General features: G+C 46.2%; 1 protein-coding gene across 4 annotated transcripts in view; it reads right to left on the reverse strand.

Moving 5' to 3' along the window:
- Nucleotides 1-23484, reverse strand: part of agtpbp1 (ATP/GTP binding carboxypeptidase 1) — a 206777-nt gene extending 183293 nt beyond the window's left edge. For 2 of the 4 annotated variants that reach the window (XM_033017667.1, XM_033017666.1), the window contains exon 1: nt 6273-6306. In XM_033017667.1, the coding sequence (XP_032873558.1) occupies nt 6273-6291 (19 nt within the window). In that variant the 5' untranslated portion in view covers nt 6292-6306. Of the gene's footprint in view, nt 1-6272; nt 6307-23185 lie in introns of those variants that run through there. The other 2 variants (XM_033017668.1, XM_033017669.1) reach the window with 2 other exon arrangements.
- Between the last annotated feature and the right edge of the window lie 307 nt (nt 23485-23791).

Raw genomic sequence — 23791 nt, forward strand, 5'->3', positions numbered from 1 at the left:
TCCAAACACATTATTGATCCCCAAGCAAAAATGTGGTAGTGCAACCAAATAAACATTCTGTATTTCCTTTTCCTGTTTTTTTTTTTACAACAGATACATCTAAATTCCTAAAAAAAAGTATCCAGTCGACAATTCAGAAAGTGTGCTTATGATTGGCATTTCGCAAGAAAACTTGTTTGTCCTTCAGCAGGCTCATAATATGATGAACAGGATGAACACAAGTCCCATACTATAAACGGCTCACAGGAAGATCTAACCGATACAATATATAGTAATACAACAAAATTGATAGATTAAAATTCAAAGGTTATACCACCAAAACACTATATTGATTTACAGTATCCTTTTAGTTCAAACAGATACGGATATCTAGGATGGACATGAGACAAAAAATACTTAGAGGAGGGAGTTAAGCACCATTAAAAATACTTAAGAGAAATAGTTTTTTTTTTCCAGAAGTCATCCTGCCTTCTATTTTTTTAAAGTTTTTTTTGCCATCTGCATCTATTACCTAACAAAAATCGAATCATATTTTCATACCCCTGGCCAGCACACATTCTTCCTATTCCCAACCAATCCAGTGGGGTCAATTGCACGTTTAAATTGCCACAGATAAGTTCAATGGGTACAAGTGTTTCAGATCAATCAGACCAGCCAGATGCTACTGAGCTTCATAAATTGTAGTAGGGAATGCTGTACACTCAGTCAGCTCTGAACAGTTTCCGTTAATGCTCTTATCTTCAATGGAGTCACGTTGCCATGTGGATCCTCAAGCACCTGACAATTTGTGACTAAGGTCTCAAATGTGAAATGTGGCCACATTATTAACCAGATGACAGATATAATTAAGGAGACACATGGAACTGCAGATGCTAGAAAGTGGTGAAGGAACTCAGCACTGTGTCAGGAATGGATAAAATGGAATAATTAAACATTTCATACTGACATCTTTCCAGGTGGACACGTTCCATTTTACTTTATCAATATATATATATTTCAAGGCACAAATTCAAGCAAGGGATAATAATAATAATAATAATAATACATTTTATTTATGGGCGCCTTTCAAGAGTCTCAAGGACACCTTACAAAAATTGAGCATGTAGAGGAAAAACATGTAAGGGGAATGAAATAAATAATAGAGACATGACTAGTACACAAAGTAAAGACAGAATTCAATACAAAACACAGTATGAGGCAATTAATGCACAGATGAAAAGGGACGGGGACGTGGGGCTAAGGATAGGCAGAGGTGAAGAGATGGGTCTTGAGGCGGGACTGGAAGATGGTGAGGGACACGGAATTGCGGATCAGTTGGGGAAGGGAGTTCCAGAGCCTGGGAGCTGCCCTGGAGAAGGCTCTGTCCCCAAAACTGCGGAGGTTGGACGTGGATGGAGAGGAGACCGGCTGATGTGGATCTGAGGGACCGTGAGGGTTGGTAGGGGGAGAGGAGGTCAGTGAGATATGGGGGGGGCCAGATGGTGGAGGGCTTTGTAGGTGAGGACCAGGATTTTGTAGGTGATCCGGTGGGAGATGGGAAGCCAGTGAAGTTGTTTGAGGACTGGAGTGATGTGATGCCAGGATTTGGTGTGGGTGATGAGTCGGGCGGCTGCGTTCTGGACCAGTTGGAGTTGGTTGATGTAGGTGGAGCTGATGCCAAGGAGAAGTGAGTTGCAATAGTCCAGTCGGGAGGAGATGAAGGCATGGATGAGTCTTTCAGCAGCGGGCGGTGTGAGAGAGGGTCTGAGTTTGGCGATGTTGCGGAGATGAAAGAAGGAGGTTTTAATGACATGGCGGATGTGAGGCTCAAGGGAGAGGGTGGAATCAAAGATCACGCCAAGGTTGCGGGCCTGGGGAGATGGGGAGACAGTGGTGCCGTCGATGGTGAGAGTGGGGTTATTGATTTTGCTGAGTGTGGCTTTGGAGCCTATGAGAAGGAATTCTGTCTTATCGCTGTTGAGTTTGAGGAAATTATGTTGCATCCAGGTTTTTATAGCTGACAAACGAGTTGATATGGGAGAGGGAGGGGTTGTGGGGGGATTTGGTGCCAAGGTAAATCTGGGTGTCATCAGCGTAACTGTGGAAGTCCAGATTGAAGTGGCGGAGTATCTGACCAAGGGGGAGGATGTAGATGATGAAGAGGAGGGGGCCGAGTACGGAGCCTTGGGGAACGCCTTGAGTGACTGCGGCTGTAGCAGAGGTGTGGTTGTGGAGAGAGATGAAGTGGGATCTGTTGGAAAGGTAGGAACGGAGCCAGCTGAGTGCGGAGCCTTCAATGCCGAGGTCTTTGAGTCTGGTGAGCAGGATGTTATGGTTCACTGTATCGAAGGCTGCGCTCAGGTCGAGGAGGATGAGGATGTTGAGGGAACCAGTGTCAGCCGAGGTGAGGAGGTCGTTGAGGACTTTGAGGAGAGCAGTTTCTGTGCTATGGAGGGGGCGAAAGCCAGATTGGAGGGGTTCAAGTAGGTTATACGCAAGGAGGTGGGAATGAAGTTGCGACGCAACGATACGCTCCAAGGTTTTTGAAAGAAAGGGGAGGTTTGAGATTGGGCGGTAGTTAATGAGAGAGGAGGGATCAATACCAGGTTTCTTTAAGATTGGTGTAACGGCAGCAGTTTTGAAAGCGGAGGGGACAATTCCTTGGGACAATGAGGAGTTGAAGAGATTAGTGAGGTAGGGGCAGAGAACGGGGAGGCAGGACTTCAACAGGGGAGTGGGGAGAAGGTCGAGGGAGCAGGTAGTGGGTTTGGAAGAGCTGATGAGTTTGGAGATTTCAATAGGGGTGACCAGGTCAAACTGGGACAGGAAGCAGTGTGGAGGAGGGGTAAGGAGGTCAGTGGAGATGTTGAAAGGAGGGGCCTTGGTAGGTGGTGGAGTAGATGCTGGGGAGTCGGGTACAGGGGATAAAGATTGATAGATGGTGCTGATTTTATCAGCGAAAAAGTGGAGGAATGAGTTGCAGAGATCCAGAGTAGAGGTAGGGAGAGTGTTGGCTCGAGGCTTGAGGAGGTTGCCCACTGTGGAGAAGAGGGTTCTGTGGTTTAGGCAGGGATCGGTGAATATGGAGGAGAGGTAGGCAGATTTTGCAGCAATGAGAGCATCTTTGTAGTCAGTGAGGTGGAGTTTGTAAGCTTCAAGGTGGACTGTGAGAGATGATTTCTTTATAAGTCGTTCGAGTTGGCGACCAGTCTGTTTCAGTTTACGAAGTGCAGGTGTGTACCAGGGTGAAGATGTGTTGAAAGTTACGGTTCTTGTTTTGAGGGGGGCCAGAGTGTTGAGGGAGGTAGACAAGGTGGAGTTGAGATGGTTTGTGAGATCATCAGGTGAGATGGGGGTTGAGTCCAGGGGGAGAGTGGTGGAGAGCAGGTCAGAGAGATGGTGGGAATCAATGGATTTTAGATTACGGAAGGTGATTTCTCGGAGGAAGCGGGGGCGAGGTGTCGGAGAAGGGATGGTGAACCGTATGAGCTTATGATCAGAGAGGGGGAAGAGGCAAGGATGGAGGTCGAGTACCGGTTGATTTGTGGAGCAGACCAGGTCAAGGATGTAGAATCAATCCCTAATCTGTTCAAATGAAGTCTTGTTAGCTGACGGATCACTGGATCTCTTCAGAAAGTAAAAGTAACACTAGATTTGGAATATTATTTGGTATTGTCAATACAAATCATTCAGCAGTGATCCCCTTCTTCAGTGCTGGAGGGACAGGATGACGAGCAGATTAGCCTGTTGTGCCTTGTGATGGTCTGATACATGTTTAGATTTTTTAATATATATGAATATATTATCAATTTAATTGTTGCAACCCTGGGTCTTATAAAGCAAAGCAATCCTCAGCGATATCAGCTTATGCGAACTCAACTTTATCCCCGATACTCAATCTCAGACTGTTTTTGTTTGCTATCTTTCCTTTTTTAGTGAATTTTCAAATATGTGGGACCACTTCACAAACCATTGCAGACAAGGAGACAGATTTATGATTAAGAGTTTAAGAAATATAGAAACATAGAAATTAGGTGCAGGAGTAGGCCATTCAGCCCTTCGAGCCTGCACCGCCATTCAATATGATCATGGCTGATCATCCAACTCAGTATCCCGTACCTGCCTTCTCTCCATACCCTCTGATCCCCTTAGCCACAAGGGCCACATCTAACTCCCTCTTAAATATAGCCAATGAACTGGCCTCAACTACCCTCTGTGGCAGAGAGTTCCAGAGATTCACCACTCTCTGTGTGAAAAACGTTTTTCTCATCTCGGTTTTAAAGGATTTCCCCCTTATCCTTAAGCTGTGACCCCTTGTCCTGGACTTCCCCAACATCGGGAACAATCTTCCTGCATCTAGCCTGTCCAACCCCTTAAGAATTTTATAAGTTTCTATAAGAACTGCAGATGCTGGTAAAATCGAAGGTAGACACAAAATGCTGGAGAAACACAGCGGGTGAGGCAGCATCTATGGAGAGAAGGAATTTGTGACGTTTCGGGTACAGACCCTTCTTCAGACTGATTTACAAAACTTTCATTGTTTCAGGAAACTCGCTGCAGAAGGCTTGTTTTTCTTGACGAACTTCTATACTTAGTATTGCAAAAAAAAAAATGAAATAGCAGTAATCAAAAGATTAACTATACTCAGTGAAAAGGATGTCAACTGCTGACTACATTGTTTAGGGCTGTTTTCCAGCATGGAATGGATATTTCAATAACATTATTCCTGTGTCAAGGTATTTAGACTTCATAACACGATAGTAAATAAAAATGCATTAACATCAGGTGTTTACTTTAGTCAAGTCAAAATAAAAAAACATGTAAATAAGTTGCTGGCTCATAACTATTATGTTCACGCTAAATTTGATTTAAGCATGATAAATTTGATGTTTAGTGTACCTGCAACTGGGCTTTTAACATCAAAAGGTACAGGCATATCCCCACGACATGTACCCAATCATCAACTATTCTCATATTATAGCTTGCTTCAAATCAGTCTATAGATTCAGAGTTGTACTTCACAAAAACAGGCCAAGATGCCGAACTAAGCTAATTAATTTGCCTGCATTTGGCCCATAATGCCTTCAAACCTTTCCTATTAATCTACTTGTCCATTTGTGTTTAGCCATTGTAATGGTATCCACCTCTTCCACTTCCTCTGGCAGCTCGTTCCTCAATATGCATCACCTTCAGTTTGAATAACCTTGCTCCTTAAATCCCCTTTAAATCCTTCCCCTCTCATCATACATTTATATCCTGTAGGTTTAGCCAAGGAAAAAGACCAATTATCTACTCGATCTATGCCCCTCATCTTATTATTAACCTCTGTAAAATTGTCCCTCAGCCCCTAAAGCTCCAGAGAAAACAGTTCCAGCCTATCCCATCTCACCTTATAACTCACGTCTTCCAATCTAGTCATTATCCTTGTGAATCTTCCATGCACCCTCTCTAGCTTATTTACATTTATGGAATGCACTGAATCCAGGCTCAATCCCAGGTTTAATATGAACAGTAAACGTAACAAGATGTCACTTGTTTTTTTTCTTTTGTAATTGAACAAAAAGGTCAAAACTTCTGAAAGGCCATTCGCAATTCTTCCTACATCTATCTATCTATCTTCTATCTATCTATATATTACTAAAAGTCTGATCTTGACCGCTTTTGGATCGCTGTGGTGTGATTTCCGAGAGAACGCCGCAACCTACGGCCGTCATTTTTGGCCACCTTGCTCAGAGGTGGACCTTCCTGGACCAGAGGATTTTTCCCATCGATGAAAAATCAGAGAGATATTAATGTTTTTAAATAATTTGCCATTCTCTCTGCTGCCCCTGCTGGAGGGACGGGGAGGGACTATAAAACCAGGAAGTGGTGTGCCTCACTCAGTCTCTGCAAGATGGAGGAAGCCAGAGGGTCACGTCTCTCTGAGGTCTGAATAACACTGAACACGTGTCTACTCAACTGTGAGTGCCCTTAATGTGGTTTGAAAATGAAAATATGGTAGGTTTGAAGTAAAAAGGCACTGCCTGCAAATGGTTGCTTGGGGGGTTTGGGTTGAAGTGAAAAGGCACTGCCTGTAAATGGTTGCTTGGGGGGTTTGGGTTGAAGTGAAAAGGCACTGCCTGTAAATGGTTGCTTGGGGGGTTTGGGTTGAAGTGAAAAGGCACTGCCTGCAAATGGTTGCTTGGGGGGTTTGGGTTGAAGTGAAAAGGCACTGCCTACAAATGGTTGTTTGTCTAAACCTGACAACTTCCTGTTTGCACTATATTGATTTTAGATAAAACGCTACCACTTATGGCTGTGATTTTTGGCCATCTTACTCAGTCCCCCTCCGCTCATCAGATGCAGAGGATTCTTCCCATCAATGAAAAACAAAAGTGTTATTAGTGTTTAAAAAATGTTGAGAATCTCTCTCCTGTCAATCACGCCATGAAGGCCACACCTTTTCCGGTGGGGGGGGAGGGATTATAAAACCCGGAAGTGTGGGTATGGCTCAGTCTCTGCATGATGGGGGAGGGAGAGGTCACGACTTTGTCTGAGCTGTAAATCAACTGAACACACTGAATGTCTACTGAACTGTGAGTGTGGTGTTTTGTGTGGTTTTATTGTGGTTTTTATGGTGGTTTCACCCTGCTTGAAATAGTATGAAACTGCATTTGAATGTGGTGGCCTTGCACCCTGCATGAAATGATATGAAAGGTACACAAAATTGCTGGGGAAACTCAGCGGGTGCAGCAGCATCTATGGAGCGAAGGAAATAGGCGACGTTTCGGGCCGAAACCCTTGATTTGGTGGCCTTGCACCCTGCTTGAAGTGGTTGGAAACTGCACTTGAATTTGGTGGCCTTGCACCCTGCTAGAAGTGATATGAAACTGCACTTGAATTTTGTGCCCTTGCACCCTGCTCGAAGAGGTATTAAACTGCACTTGAATTTTGTGGCCTTGCACTCTGCTTGAAATGGAATTTCAAGGAATAGCCGTGAGTGAGCTGCCAGCACATCAGGCTTGAGGGACTGAGCTGCCAGCCCAAGAATCCATTTGGCCCACAATGTCCATACTAGTCCTTTGGTGACCAGTAGTCCCTGCAGCCAACAACACCCATACTAGTGCTCCAGAAAGCCCCCCCCCCCCCACTAGCCACCAATATTGGGATTGGCGGAGAGGTGGAATATTGCGTCTGGGGATCAGCTCTCCCGTGTGAACATGGGACCCAACGGGTCCCACTTAGTCTAGTAATTTATAAATCTGATCATGTTTATTTTTCCATTGTCCACCATCTAGGTGATTATAAGAAGGCTCAAGTCATAAAAAGAGTCACAAAGGTTTCTGTACAACCCGTGCGCTTTACTACAATATTGATGAGTGTACATTCAGTGGAGCAAGGCACCAGAACAATGTGTTTTAAAAGTCTAAACATGCAACACATGGATTGTATTTGTGTGCTTATTTCAGTTATGCATTTCCAGTAAACAGTTCCAATAGAATGACAGTTTAAAACAAAATAATCTGGTTCAAGAGAGCATGACTGCACTTGTGATTAATTAACTGTAGTACTTGACAATCACATGCTCATGTTATCATCAATGAAAGCAATCTAATTAATCATTTATCAGCTACAATAAAATATTTTACCTCAAACATAATGTTTCTCATTATAATTTTATTGTGGCAAAAGGGTTTGGAATTGGTATAACACAGTATAATCTCTTACTTGAAATCTAAATCTTTACATTATTTTAACCATTTCTCAATGCCTCAACTTTGACCAATTCCCTCAATGGCCTTGCAATCCTTATCTTTCCACTTCAATATTTGGCAAACAATTTAAGATAGAAAACATTGTGAGAACTCAAGACAAGATAGGTTAATATTGATGATAGGAAAGGCAACAGAAATCCCCCATAAAAAAAGATGTGGAAATAAAAAACAGAATCTAAAATAAAATATTGAATAAAGAACATGGAATTTATTTGAGCTACTTGAAGAGATGGAGCGAGAAAACAATACATTATACAAATAGCCAAATTTCCAAAAGGCAGCTGATAAATCTCCACCTTCTCCAAGCAGTCCCTTGAAATTGATGAGGTTCCATCCCCATTTTGTGAGTTCCAGTGTAGTTAATGTGACCAGTTTAGCAACCCCTGATTTTAAAGAACTAGATGATACATCTAAACTAAGAATAATCCTTGGTGAAGGAAATACGACACATCTTGGTGCACAATACATAACAGCATGCCATAACCTGAGAGACGGTGAATGACCAATATGCACACACACACACTAATTGACATTAACTGACACTAAGAAATTAATACTGAATTGCTAAACTTGCTATTCTGTTGTACTGCTTACAGCTGCAAGAACGTGTAGCAATCAATAAAGGGCTATAGGTCTATTGCGAGTTTATGTACAGGGACATATCTATCCATGCACTATATACTTGTATTTTTATTTATGCGAGAGAGAGAGAGAGACAGGGAGAGAGAGACAGGGAGAGAGAGACAGGGAGAGAGAGACAGGGAGAGAGAGACAGGGAGAGAGAGACAGGGAGAGAGAGACAGGGAGAGAGAGACAGGGAGAGAGAGACAGGGAGAGAGAGACAGGGAGAGAGAGACAGGGAAGAGGAGGGGGAGGAAGTGCTGGGTGGCTGGGGGAGAATTGAGGATAGGGGTAGGAAGAGGGATGGCGAAGTAAAGGGGGGAGGGGAAGTGGGAGGAGGGGAGGGGAAGAGGGAGGGCATGAAGCAGAGGAGGGTTGGTGGAGGGTGGTGGGTGGAAGGGTAATGGAGGAGGGTAATAAGGGACTGAAGAGGGAGACTGCTCCTGCGCAGTTGGGGGCTATGGGTGAGTGGTGGAACACTGCATTGGGGGAACGGGTTACGTTGGGGGAATGAGCGAGTGGTGGAATATTGCGTTGGGGAACGGTTGCATTGGGGGACCAGGCCCCCCATGTGACAGGGACCCAACGTCTAGTATACTTATAAAATCTCTTGAAATTATCCAATGTGGAAAATAATAAAATGTCTGTATTTGGTATCTAGCATCGTATTTGTACAATGTGGTTTGCCAACTAAGAGTAATGGGCCTGTCCCACTTAGGCGACTGCAGGAGACTATGCAGTCGCCACATGGTCGCCACATGTTCACGGGTAGTTGCCGGGGAGTCGCCTTCAGGATCGTGAGGAGTTCCCGCATTCTAGGAGCTAGTCACGGCCTCATTATGGTCGCCGCAAATTTTTCAACATGTTGAAAAATTAGCGGCGACTAGAATGAAGCCGCCATGGAGAGTAGCGAGAATTCCCGTGCCGTAAATGGGTCGCCAGGAGGTCCCAGTGAGTTGCCAGGAGATCGAAGGTTCTCATGGGTTCTTGTAGGTTGTATTCGGTGCTGACCGGTGAATATCATTGGCTCATTGGGGAAAAAAAACGTAAGCACTAGTTTTCAGAACCAAGGATAACCGACCGGTAAAGTTAAATGTCCGCCGAGCTTCACAGCTGTGTATCTCTGGCTTCTTAAAAGTTGTCTGGCTTCTTAAAAGTTGTCTCCACTCCATTTCCCTCTTTCTCCCTCTACCTCCCGCCTCTTTTAAAGGACGTACCGTACACGGTGCTTTCGCTGTCTTAATTACAGCGCCAACCTTCCTGTTCATCGCGGTGTGTGTCTGTATCACCTTGGCTTTGCACCATGTGAATTTCAGACAACGCTCCCCCCATTTGCCCTGTCCCCTGCCTGCGATGTGTTTGTGTGTGTTCCACTCTGACAGTCGCTGTTCCAGTTGCCGCTTTTGCAGATGACTGCCGGCAACTTGACAGTTGCCGGCAGTCGCCTGAAAAATCGCCTAAGTGGGACAGGCCCATAACTGCGACCTTAATGCCGGGTACGTTGATCCAGAAAAATCCTGGGATATTGGCCTTGGGGAGGATACTGACATTGGTTCATTTATCTTTCCAACAATCGTGGAATTTTGCAGACAATTGGCAGTATTTCCAATGTCTCGGGATACATGCTTTTGACTGTCCAAGATTCAGAATCATACAGGAATTCAGAAATTGTTGCCGCCCAATTGACCATGAATTTTGTGCCAGTCTGCTGACTTCATCTTTAAATATCTTTGTCCTAATATAAACACAAGGCTACCCTGACAATTATCAATGTCTGCTTTCCACAAGAGGCAGCTCCGGAAAACGTCTTTGAATATCTTTTGAGGCCTCTGATCCACTATGATGCAAACAATTAAAGTCTGAGCCAACTGAATTGAAGGCAATTAGCAAGTGAATTAAAGGCAGGTTCCCCCCTGAATAATTACTGCAAATTCACCTTCATGATGAGTGCAATGCCAGATTATGTTGGGAAATTCCTTGCTAGCAAAAAAAAGGGACTTCATATTCTCATGGCATCACAGATTCAGTGATACCTGCTGGCTGTTCAATGCAGAACTGCAAGGATTTCCAAGAGAGAAGGTATGTAACCAGCAAATGAATTTCCAGATAGTTTAATGTACAACATTACATTTTGGCAAGAAATATGAGGAGATCACCTATTACTTGGCAAATCTATCTATCTATACATAACTAAAGCTCTGATCTTGTGCTCTTCCGGTTTGTGGGGTTTTTCTATTTGCGCAACAACGATACGAGATAGCGCAACAATTATCGCCAGATTACTCACCGTTCTCCTGTGCTGCAAGTGCAAAAAGTTTTGTTCCGATCGGTGGTATCTTGTAAAAGTTATCGAGGTTTAAAATCTTAAAAACCGTGCAAGCGCAGATTGGTCTCCTCTTCTGTCAGGAGGTTGGTCTTCTCTCCTGTCAGTCACCCGGGATAGTAATGCCCAGGCTGGGACGGCGCACCCCTTCCGGCGCACCATCGCCGCACTGATTGGCCGGCTACTCTGTCACAACAAAGCTGAAGGAGCAGAGCGAGCAAAGTTTGTGTATCACTGTGGCTGGAGTGCGGAACAGCTGGAGTGCGGAACGGCCCAGTCTGGCCAACTGCTTGGCCGACTGCTGCAACCTCGAGATCCTGGGGAAGTGAGGAGAGAGAGTGGGGGGATTGAGAGAGCCGGGCGCTGGCGGGGCCAGGCGCAGGTGGGTGCAGGCGGGGCAGGGCCGGGCATTGGTTGCCCACACCCCCCCATCCCCTCGCACCCCCCCCCCCCCCCCCCCCCCCCCGGCTACAGCCGTTCGGAAACCAGTCCCTTCAGCCCCCAACACCCATACTAGTGCTCCAGAAAGATCCCCCCCCTCCACTAGCACCCGCCTGAAGCCTTCCCCCCCCCCCCCCCCGCCACCTAAATCCGTCCCCTCCCCCGGCTACAGGACACCCCCGCCTGAAACCGTCCCTGTCTGCAGGATGCTCCCCTACCCACTGGCCCCCGCCTGAAACCGTCCCCGTCCCCACCTGCAAGATGCTCCCCTACCCACTGGCCCCCGCCTGAAGCCGGTGGGGAGCGGCAGCGACAGGCTACGGCTGTGATAAGCCACAGCAGCGTTAGGTCATGGCAGCGGCAGGGATAGGCAGTAGCACCGGTTGTCCACAGCAACGGCAGTCCACGGTTGTCCCCCTCCCCGCTGTAGGATGCTCCCCCCCCTCACCGGCCCCCGCCTGAAGCCTTCCTTATCCGCAGCTGCATGATGCTCCCCACCGGACCCCGCCTGGAGCCGGTGGGGAGTGGTAGCAGTAGGCCACAACAGCGATAGGCCACGGCATCAGCAGGCCATGACAGCCATAGGCAGCGGCAGGCCACAGGAACGCTCCCCCTCCCCTCCCTACCAGCCCCTGCCTGAAGCCCATCTCCCTCCCCCGGCTGCAGGACGCTTCCCCCCACGCCGGCCCTCCACAGCCCTCACCTGAAGCCGACCCCCCCCCCCCCTCCACCGGCTGCAGGATGCTCCCCCCCCCCCCCCCCCAACCGGGCCCACGACAGGCCCCGACTGAAGCCGTCCGTCCCCCCCCCACTGGCCCCAGACTGACAGAACACAACAAGAGACGCAGCAAGAAATAATGGATTGAATAAATCTCATCTTTAATGTTTAAATTGTTGTTATATTTTAAGTGTTATTCACATTTTAAGCTTTAATAAATCCCTTTTCCATGTGCCGTGCCCGTCATCTGCGCCTGCGCAGTAATACCTGTGTGTTCTACGTCACAATGGGAACCCAATGGGCAGTAATGGCTGAACCGCTAAGAGTGGATGGGTGGGAGGTGTTGAGGAGGATGGAATGAGTGCAGGGGGGAGTGAAGGGCAAGGGGCGGAGTGGGGGGGGGGGGGATGGGGGTGTGAGGGGAGGAGAGAGGATCAGGGGCATCACAACGGGACCCCACCAGCCACGCCTGCGCAGTTGGGGTCAATGCATGAGTGGTGGAATATTGCATTGGGGGACCAGGCCTCCCGTGTGACAATGGGACCCCACGGGTCCCACTTAGTCTAGTAGCAAATACAAGCCTAGAACAGAGAAACAAAGGTTTGTAGCATACAAATGTGCAAATCATCATAAGCAGCAATACAGGTTTAAAACGTAAAACAAGCACACTAACCACTTGGGCTTGTTGTTAAAGACAAGACACCATAAGAAAAATTTAAGGTCACATTTGATGAACAGATACAGATCTGGTCAGACGCATTGTAATGGTTGCAGAAAATAATTAGAAGGATAATACAAGAAATGCAAGTAGTAAAATAGTGGGTCTCTTTTCTTCCTGGAAAGAGACAACTAACGAGTGATCTTTGCTGATAGATTAGCTGTGAGGAGGATGCTAGGAGGCTGCAAGGTAACTTGGATAGGCTGGGTGAGTGGGCAAATGCATGGCATGATGCAGTAATGTGGATAAATGTGAGGTTATCCATTGGCAAAAACAGGAAAGTAGACTATTATCTGAATGGTGGCCGATTAAGAAAAGGGGAGATGCAACGAGACCTGGGTGTCATGGTACACCAGTCATTGAAAGTAGGCATGCAGTGAAGAAAGTGAATGGTATGTTAGCATTCATAACAAAAGGATTTGAGTATAGGAGCAGGGAGATTCTACTGCAGTTGTACAGGGTCTTGGTGAGACCACACCTGGAGTATTGCGTACAGTTTTGGTCTCCTAATCTGAGGAAGGACATTCTTGCCATAGAGGGAGTACAGAGAAGGTTCACCAGACTGATTCCTGGGATGTCAGGACTTTCATATGAAGAAAGACTGGATAGACTCGGCTTGTACTCGCTAGAATTTAGAAGATTGAGGGGGGATCTTGAATGAATGAATGAATGAAAACTTTATTGTCATTCAGATGACAATAAAGGAAACATCTTAGAGAAACGTACAAAATTCTTAAGGGGTTGGACAGGCTAGATGCAGATAGATTGTTCCCGATGTGGGGGAAGTCCTAACAAGGGGTCACAGTTGAAGGATAAAGGGGAAATCTTTTAGGACTGAGATGAGAAAAACATTGTTTACACAGAGAGTGGTGAATCTCTGGAATTCTCTGCCACAGAATGTAGTTGAGGCCAGTTCATTGGCTATATTTAAGAGGGAGTTAGATGTGGCCCTTGTGGCTAAAGGGATCAGGGGGTATGGAGAGAAAGCAGGAACAGGATACTGAGTTGGATGATCAGCCATGATCATATTGAATGGCGGTGCAGGCTCGAAGGGCCGAATGGCCTACTCCTGCACCTATTTTCTATGTTTCTATAGTCAAATATACACAAAATCTACTAGCCACGTGAGCTGTCTGGTTCTGCCTTGGTGAATAATGCTGTGTAGAGAAGCAACATTAAAGTCTGTTGAACCTCGTAAAATGCCATTAGAGTATGCAGAACACACAATAAATTGCAATGCCCTGTTGACATTTATAATTGTGATTTAGTTTAAAAGTGAGCATACAGAGTTAAGGAAAGCCCAGAAAAGATTGTTTTGTTTTTCTGAAAATAATCTCAAACAATGCATGTTATTTGAATATTATGTAAAATAAGTAGCTACAGGAAAGCACATAGCACAGCAGAAGAAAATGGACTTTTATCGTGAAGGACTGAGCTGTAATCTCGCACTCTAGCACACCAAACTGGGGGATGCTGTTGCAACAGAGACATGTCAATAAATATGAAATTAGCCTGCAACTGGTCATAAAATCCCATGTCGCTTGAAACTGCTCAGAGGTGTGGGTTTTCTGTGAAGAATATTTTTCACCTTTACCTGGATTACCAGATGTGGTAGACCCTATAACAGCTTTATAAAATTACGTAAATTCTTCATATTTTGCAAGCAGCTTTGAATTTTTATCGTCTAATAAATCTAATTTCAAATCGTTGTATCATTCACCCCATCACCTTCTGCTCTTTCTAATCCTTCCGATTTATTTCTATACTAGACTAAGTGGGACCCATTGGGTGCCTTGGTCACACAGGAGGCCTGGTGCCCCAACGCAATATTCCACCACTCGCCCATAGCCCCCAACTGCACATGATCGGCTGACGGTCCCGCATTAACTGCAGAAGGTAAATTAAAGTTAATAACTTTGCATTTAGTATTTCCATTACCTCGCCATCTCTCCTATCCACCTCATCCCTCAGCACTCTGTCCCCCTCCTCTAGACACTCCCTCTTCTTTCACCTGGGACACAGGGAGAGGGAGGGAGGGAGATATGGAAGGAGGGAGAGAGGCAGAGAGAGAGGGATGGAAAGAAAGGGGGGGTGGGAGAGAGGGAGAGTGGAGAGAGGGGGAGAGAGGGAGAGAGGGAGAGACGGGAGGTAGAGATGGGAGAGGGGGTAGAGACGAACAGGGAGGAAGAGAGAAAGGGAAGGAATAAGAGGGATGGAGGGGGAAAAGGAAGGGGGAGGGAGAGAGAGAGAGGGGGGAAGAGAAAGAGGGATGGAAGGAGTGGCATGGGGGTAGGGGGGGAAGAGGAGGTGGAGGGGGGGGAAGAGGAGGTGGGGGGGGAAGAGGGAGTGGGGGGGGAAAGAGGGAGGGGGGGGGGAAGAGGGGGTGGGGGGGGAGAGGGGGTGAGGGGGAGGGAGGGAGTGTGAGGGCTCATCCCTGACCTCGGACCCAGGCTCGTCCTTGGTTCCATCCCAGGCCGCGGCTTCTTTCTCGGCCCCGGTCACGGCCCCATCCCAAGCCCCGGGCTCGGCCCTCACCTCACCTCAGCTCCAGCTCAGGCCCAGTCCCCGGGCTCGGCCCGCGGCACTTCCCTCCCCACCCAGCCGCCGCCACTCCTTCACCGCGGCAACCTCCAGCCGACGATGGTGCAGGAAGAGACGTCGCCATCGACTGACAGGAAAGGAGACCAATCTGCACATGCGTGGTTTTTAAGATTTTCAAATCTTAATAAATTTTACAATATACCATCGATCGGAACAACACTTGTCGCACTAGAGCGCAGGAGAATGGTCAGTAAGATGGCGAAGAATCATAGCGCTATCGTGTACCATTTTTCCACAAATAGAAAAAAACGTGCAAACCGGAAGAGCACAAGATCAGAGTTTTAGTTATGTATGTATAGAAGATTAAACTTGTATCTCTATTTTTTACCGGATCTGAAAAGATCAATAACATGAAACGTGAAATGCTATTTTTATTTCTTTTTCCACAGATGCTGCCTGTCCTTGTGATTATCTCTAACCCTCTGTCCTTTTATTTCTGATTTCTAAAATTCAAAATAGTTTGCTTTCTTAAAACAAAAGTTGATGCAGTTTGCTGGCCACTCTTTTGATATATTTGAGAAGCTATGGTGTGAAAGATGGGCTGGAGAAGAGCTTGGAGTGTTTCCGGTTGGCGGCGAGACACTGTTGCAGTGGCCCCTACAGCCTGTCTGTCTTTTTTTATTTTTTTGTTTAGTTAAATGAAGTTGTTGTGTTTTTTTTAATACTGTTTTTAACTGTGTATATGTGGGGGGCGGGGGGGGGGGGGGAAGGGGGTAACTTTTTAAAATCTCCTGCACGGGAGACCCGACCTTTTCCCTGTCGGGTCTCCGTTGTCATTGGGGCCTAGCACCGTGGAGCAGCCTCCAGCTGGAACGACCTGGGGGCTCCAGTCGCGGAGCCTGCTGAGCTGCGGACTACTCACCATCATGGGGCTGGCCGGCCTCGGAGCGTGGGGAGTGGTGGTGGCTCGCTGCTGCGGCCCGACTCCAGAGCTCGGAGGCTCCAGCAACGCAGCTTCTGTGGACTGTTATATCGGGAGCTCGCGGGTCCGGGTGGAGACCACTTTCCAGAGCTCCCGCAACGCAACTTCTCCCGCCCGTGTCGCGGGGTTGGAACGACCCGGAGCGGGGCCGTGCATCGCCCGGCGCGGCTTTAATGGCCACGGGACATTCCAGCGCCCTCCGGGGGCTCCAACTATGACATTTAGACGTGGAGCGGGGCCATACATCGCCCGGCGCAACCTAAAATGGTCGTGGGACTTACCATCGCCCGCCTGGGGCTTCAACATCAGGCTTCAACATCGGGAGAAAAATGGAGAGCAGGGGAGAGAAAAGACTTTGCCTTCCATCACAGTGAGGAGGAGGTTCACTGTGATGGATGTTTGTGTGAATTGGTTGTGTGTCTAGTAGGAATCGTTTTTGTTTGTATGGCTGTAGAAACAGAGTTTCGTTTGAGCCTCACTGAGGTTCAAATGACAATAAATATTGTATTGTATTGAGTGTATGGGGAAAGATTAATCTGTATTGGTCCAACTGCAAACCAATGAAATAGGAAAGGAAAGGGGATTCTGCTGAAAAAGTGCAGAGCATCTATGGTCCAAATTAAAAAGTAGATCCACAAGTCCATAATTCCTACATGGCCACCAGTGTCATGTACAAACTGGAATGGGGTAAATATGTTCAGAAAACCAAATGTGTGGCTCAGATATTGGTGTGATAGATCGTATAGTTACAATTTATGGGCTACTGTCACAAGTACTGGAAAAAGAGGAGATACCTTGCTGAGAAGTTGGCTGGAACCAGTCCCATAGTGAATCAGATAAACTATTTTGTTTAAATAGGGAAGTGGAGAAGGTGTGATGGGTTCTAATGAGAAGAAACTTAGAACGTTAAAGGGAGATAACAGCACAAACTCAGCGGGTGCAGCAGCATCTATGGAGCGAAGGAAATAGGCGACGTTTCGGGCCGAAACCCTTCTTCAGACTGCGGCTGATCAGGAGGTCCGGGCCGGGTCCACTGCGATAACAATCAGAGTCTGCCTTGGCCTCCACAGCCCTCTGTGACAATGAGTTCCACAGATTAACTACCCTCTGACTAAAGAAGTTCCTCCTCGCCTCCTTTCTAAAAGAGCGCCCTTTAATTCTGAGGCTATGACCACTGGTCCGAGACTCTCCCATCTTTTCCACATCCACTCTATCTATTCCTTTCATTATTCAGTAAGTTTCAATGAGGTCCCCCCTCAACCTAAACTCCAGCAAGTCGAGGCCCAGTGCTGTCAAGTGCTCATCATATGATAACCCACGCAGTCCTGGAACCATTCTTGTAAACCTCCTCTGGACCCTCTCCAGAGCCAGCACATTCTTCCTCAGATATGGGGCCCAAATTTACTCACAGTACTCCAAATTCAGCCTGAACAGCACCTTATGGAGCCTCAGCATTACATCTCTGTGTTTGTATTCCAGTCCTCTTAATATAAATGGTCAGCATTGAATTTGCCAGGCTGATCCAGACTGGGTGCTGTCTACGTACATTTTGCAATTTTTCTCTGTGACTGTGTAGGTTTCCCCACGGTGCTCCACATCCAAACAAGCTACAAATTGAATTGTTTACTGTCAACCACCCCAAACATGGGTGAGTTTCAGGAAAATTAGAGCGAGTTAAGGACCTGTCCCACTTGCCGATTTTTTTCAGCAACTGCCGGCATCATATCAGTGTCACCAAAAGATTTTGAACATTTCAAAATCCAGCAGCGACAAAAAAATGTTGCGACACTTAAAAAAACACCGCGCGTCAATACGTCGTCACGCCGCGTCAGGCCGCAAATATTTTGTGGACCTGATACGTCAGTCAATGATGCCGGCAGTCACTGAAAAAAATCGGCAAGTGGGACAGGCCCTTAAATAAGCAAGTGAGAGACAACAGCTTTTCAGAAAAATTATTAGGGGACACTGGACTGACGGAGATGCTTGATTTTGTAGTATGGCCTCTTACCATGGTGCAAGAAAAATATGACAAATGAAAATGCAAGAACATATTTCCAATAAAAGTGTCAAAGCAGAAGAAACTGTTTCAAAGATAAAACTGAAGATATTTTATCTGAATGCAGGATGGGCAAAACTAGGAGTCATTAATAAGCAATAAAGAAACATGGTGTCATTGCAACTATATCGCATTATTAGCTAAGTGACCAAAATCTAGCCACAATTAGTACATGGGGTAGCCCTAATATTAAACAATGGGATAAACAAACAAAGACAGAGGATTTTAGGTCAGCAAATCAAGTAGTAGTATCAGCTTGGACGATCCCATGAAATAGCTGGGGATATAGTTCTGTATAGGTACCCAAGCAGTCATGGTAATGCAGTGTGTAACATAAATCTGGAAAATCGCATTGCATGTAGCAATGGTAATACAATACAATAATCATGCAGGTCATTAATTATACGCAGAGACTGGGCAAACCAGTTAGCAGGCAAAATAATAGAGCAGTGGATGAATTCAGAAAGTGAAAGAGATCACTTTCTAAGGTAGACAAAAAAAGCTGGAAAAGCTCAGCTGGTGAGGCAGCATCTATGGAGCGAAGGAATAGGCGACGTTTCAGCTCAAGACCCTTCCTCAGACTAATGTCAGGGGGGGAAGGGGGGAGGTGGGGGGTGGGAAAAAAAGAAGAGGCGGCGACAGTAGGCTGTGGGAGGGCTGGGAAAGGGAGGGGAAGGAAGGGAGGGGAAGGAAGGAGAAAGCAAGGACTACCTGAAGTAGGGTCTCGACCCAAAACGTCACCTACTCCTTTTCCCCTTAGATGCTGCCTCACCCGTTGAGTTTCTCCAGCATTTTTTATCTAGGCATAAGCTCAGGGGCAACCGTGCCTTTGCGGTTGCAGCTCCTAGACTGTGGAACAGCATCCCTATTTCGACTCCTTTAAGTTGAGACTTAAAACTCATCTTTATTCTCAAGCCTTTCTTGACGTCCTCCGAGGGAGGGCTATATGTATGTATTTATGTATGTACTTAATCTATGAACCAATGTTGTATAACGTTAGTATCTCCAGCAATATAAAGCCCTTTGGCCAACGAGTTGTTTTTTAAATGTGCTATAGAAATAAAAGTGACTTGACTTGACTACTTAGGAAAACGGAAATGTTCATCGATGTTCTTCGTCAGAATCTCCCTCTTACTGAACTACATTGTCATAGTAGTAGATAGTAAAGGTACATCTCACTGGAGTTTACAAGAATGAGGGGGACCTCATTGAAACATACAGAATAGTGAAAGGCTTGGATAGTGGATGTGGAGAGGATGTTTCCACTAGTGGGAGAGTCTAGAACTAGAGGTCATAGAATTAAAGGACGTTCTTTAGGTAGGACACTAGGACACGTTGGGTCCCTGTCACACAGGAGGCTTGGTCCCCCAACACAATAGTCTGCCACTCACCCATAGTCCCCAACTGCACAGGCACAGCTCACTTCCCCTCAACCCTTGCACTCTTCCCCCCCCCCCCCTCATCATCACCCTCCCTTTTCTTTCCCCTCTCCTCCTCCCCTCCCCAATCCCTCCCTCCCTCTTCTTTCCCCTACCCTCAGTCACTCTCTCCATAACTCCTCTCCCTCCCTACCCCCTCCTATCCATCTATCCCCCACCTCCCCCACTCCTCGACTCCCCCTATCCCCCCACTATCCCTCCTCTCCCTCTATTCCCCACTCCCTACCTCCCCCCCTCCTCTACTCCCCCATCCTCTCTCTATTCCCCCACTCTCCCTCCTCACCTCTTCCCTCTTCTTTTCCCTCTCCTCCTACCCTCCACCAATCACTCCCTCCTCTCCTTTTCCCTACACTGTCACTCCCTCCCCCCCTCCTCTCCCTTCCCTCCTCCCCTCCTCTCTCTCTATCCCCTCTCCTGCCCCACACTCCCACCTCACCTCCCCAGGATCTCAAGGTTGTCGCTCCTCTCCGTTCTTGCATGCCCTGGAGGAGCATCGGCTATCTGTGCCCTTAGAGCCAGGCCTCGGATCCTCGACTCGGCCCGGAAGCACCAGCAGCTACGGCCGCGCCGGCATGTGGGCTGGGGGGGTGTGGGGGTTGGGGAGAGCTTGGGGGAAGAGCCATGGGGGAGAAGTGGGGGGTGTGTATGACGGGGGAGGGGGGCAGGAGCCAGCGAGGGGGACCATAGGGGAAGGGGATGGAGCTGCAGGGCGTTGCGATGGAGATGCGTTTGGGACTCACAGCGGGCGATGGGCACTCTCCTCCGCTGGGATCAGACTCGCCCCTTTCCGTTTGGCGACATCTCTGACTCCTCGCTTGATTGGGCCGCTTCCAGTCCCTCCAAAAATTGTTGGAGACTTCCGCCGGCCACCCGCAGCGTCCCTCAGCTCCATTAAACTCGCGATGGCGCAGGAAGGGGCAGACCGTCCCGGGGTGTGACAGGAGAAGAGACCAATTCGCGCGGCACTGACTGGCAGGAGAGGAGATCGATCTGCGCACGCGCTGTTTTTACAATTTTTAAGCTTCATTAACTTTTACAACATACTACCGATCGGAACGAAACTTATTGCACTCGCAGCACAGGAGAACGGTGAGTGAGCTGACAAAATCATAGCACTATCAGGTACCGTCTTTGCGCAAATAGAAAAATCACGCAAACTGGAAGAACACAAGATCAGAGTTTTAGTTATGTATAGATGAGGAGAAATTTATTTAGTCAAAGGGTGGTGATTCTGTGGAATTCTTTGCCACAGAAGACTGTGGAGGCCAAGTCAGTGAATATTTTTAAGACAGAGATAGATAAATTCTTGATTAGTACAGGTTTCAGATGTTATGGGGAGAAGGCAGGAGAATGGGGTTAGGAGGGAGAGATAGATCAGCCATAATTGAACGGCAGAGCAGAGACTTGATGGGCCGAATAGCCTAATGAATGATGGGTCAGGCAACATCTCTGGAGAAAAGGAATAGGTGACGTTTCAGGTCAAGACCCTTCTTCCTAGCAGACCCAAAGTTGAGTATTTGATCTTACATTAACATGACCAAAATTCAGCCATTTTCACATTTATGACAGTCAACACCAGTCTCCAAGCTGCCTGCTGGAGACATTTTCATCCTTGTCTGTATTCTCTCCAGAATTTTCTACACTGCTGCAATATTCCTTTGTTTTACTCTTCCTAAACTTGACGTTGACCAAAATTCTGCTAACCCTATGCCAACATCACCCATCATTGCTCCGTTTGTTGTCCTGCATGGCTCCAGGTTAAGCAATGCCACCAATTTTAAATCATCTTTGTTTTCAAGGTGGGCTACTCTTTTAATTCTCACCATCTATGGTTAAAATGATGGCCTGCATCATTTCCTGTTTTATTTTAGAGTTCTAGCATCCTTTTTTATTTTTAAGTAGATCATTTCCAGAGAAACCATGCCTCTGCTTACTTCACCATTGCTATGCACCAATCTAAATTCAGAGACCAGGGTTCATGATCAATTTTGCTTGTTCATGAGGTGCAACTTTCACAAAACTGCAGATAAATGCACAATTACCTAAACGATTTAACTTTCAAAGCGGCATTTCCAAAAATTACTATATTGCCAAACATATAGTTAAAGCGTCAACGTCCTAAGTAAATATTAGTATAGAAAGCAAAGATCGCAAATCAATTAATTCAAAATAAGCCTCATCGGTGTTTACACTTTTATTGTAATACATATAGTAGATTTTTGTCAGCGCCCATAATTTAATTTCAAGAATCTATTATTGTACTCCATAAGAATCATCGAATCTTGCGGGTATTGAAGATCTATGAATTTTGATTAAAAGCTAATATCACATTCCATTTACTGCAAGCAAAATACTCTGCATATGATATTTGAAATATTTGTTGACCAAATGGATTTTGTTGCTTTATGTCTCAGCATTTTTAATTGAGGAGAGCGGGTGACTGAAGGAAAGATGCTGAAGCAGAGCCTAAACACCATCACTAGAATGAGAAGCTGCTTTCTATGATGAACAATCTTGGAATCTATATGTCGGAAACTTGGATCAATAGTCTACTATTATTGTCTAAGTTTCTCATCTTGGACTCAATATGAAAACATTTTTTTGAACTTCATTCCAAACAATAAGATGCAGATTTCATCTATTAGGAGTGCCTGTGGAAATAGCTGGTTTCGCTGACTATTTTTGCATTCTAAATAAAAATTCAATCTTCATACAATCCTTTCAAACTGTATTACAAAATACATTCAAAGGCCATTACATTTACTTAAAATATTTTACAATTATCACTTTGACGTTTTCTATGCTAATGGCATCCTATGTGACTAGAACTGATTGAGAATTCCTTATTTGCAATCTTTCCTACAAATCCAATATTTAAGTTAACATTAGCAATCATGATTTATTAGCTTTTAAACGTGAATAGTAGAGCCATTCACATTGTCTGGAACCCGACTGTTCCGTAGCCATAGAAAATAAAATCCTCTCAATTAATGGGCCGGTTTAATTGGCTAAAATAATACTAATGGCAGTGAGTCTGGTCTTTTTATATCAGTAAGATCCTGTTCGTATTTGCACATTACACTTGCTTGCAATCCCCAGAGGATACAACTCCAACTACGCTTTTCCCGCAGTGCGATCCACAAACGTATAAACAGTAACATATTTTGACAAATGTGAAATATAGGCCAAATAGGCTAGGGATTGGATTGCACGTTAGCTCTAACGTTTAAGTACATTTTAAATGTTATTGCAATAACTAATAAATTACAGTGCGATTGACTCGGGATTAGGCTGTGGTATTACAGCAAGGTTCAGGCAAGTGAGCGGGCACTACTCAAAAGGAGAAAACGGGGCCTGGTATTGACCCCCAGTCAGCATTTTCTAAACACTGCCCAACGATGTGCAGAAGAGGGCTGTCAATATTACACAAAATATTGAATGCGAAAAAAATCGTTCAAATAATCAGTCTATGCAAACATTTGAGTTCTACTCGAGTCAGTTCCCATCTGACCTTAACTCGACCACATTCTCTTCCCCATGTTACTGTTCGCCAAGTTCAGGCGGACGTCAATAATCTTTCAAGCAACCGAAAAAGCTGTTTAAATAAACCCACCTGTTTAAATAAATCCCTACCGTCCATTGAAAGGAAAGGTTGCTGCCTCCTTCCCCGCCTGCCTGGCCAGCGAGCAGTTGCTGTATCACAGCACCGTATGCGACGGAACGCTGCTGTTTTGATACAAACGCTCCCAGCTCTGTCTAATTCAACGTCAACCTCGCGTCTGCGTCAAAATCCTCACGGCCACCGAAGCTCATCGCCCCCTCACAAAATCCTTCCTCACAACGATCACTGTTTGTATGCTCCCTATTGCACTATCGGGATTTAATTACGCCCCTCCCCATAAAAAATGGACCCTTTGTAATAATTGTATACAGTCTAGATATATGGCATGGAAACAGACGCTTCGTCCCACCGAGTTCTTCATGCGTGGGCCGATTCGCCAGTTCACACTAGTTATCCCATATGTTATCCCATTTTCGCATCCACTCCATACACATTAGGAGCAATTTTACAGAGGCCAATTAAAGGACAAACCACATGTCTTTGGGATGCTGACAGGGCCGGATTTAGATGACGAGCAGCCCTAAACTGTTCCAATTGTGAGGCCCCACCCAATCCCCCACCCCCACGACTAGAGGAAGATGGTCCACCAGATTGACA

Source organism: Amblyraja radiata, chromosome 3 (genome assembly GCF_010909765.2).
Source record: "Amblyraja radiata isolate CabotCenter1 chromosome 3, sAmbRad1.1.pri, whole genome shotgun sequence".
In the NCBI taxonomy this organism is placed as follows: domain Eukaryota; kingdom Metazoa; phylum Chordata; class Chondrichthyes; order Rajiformes; family Rajidae; genus Amblyraja; species Amblyraja radiata.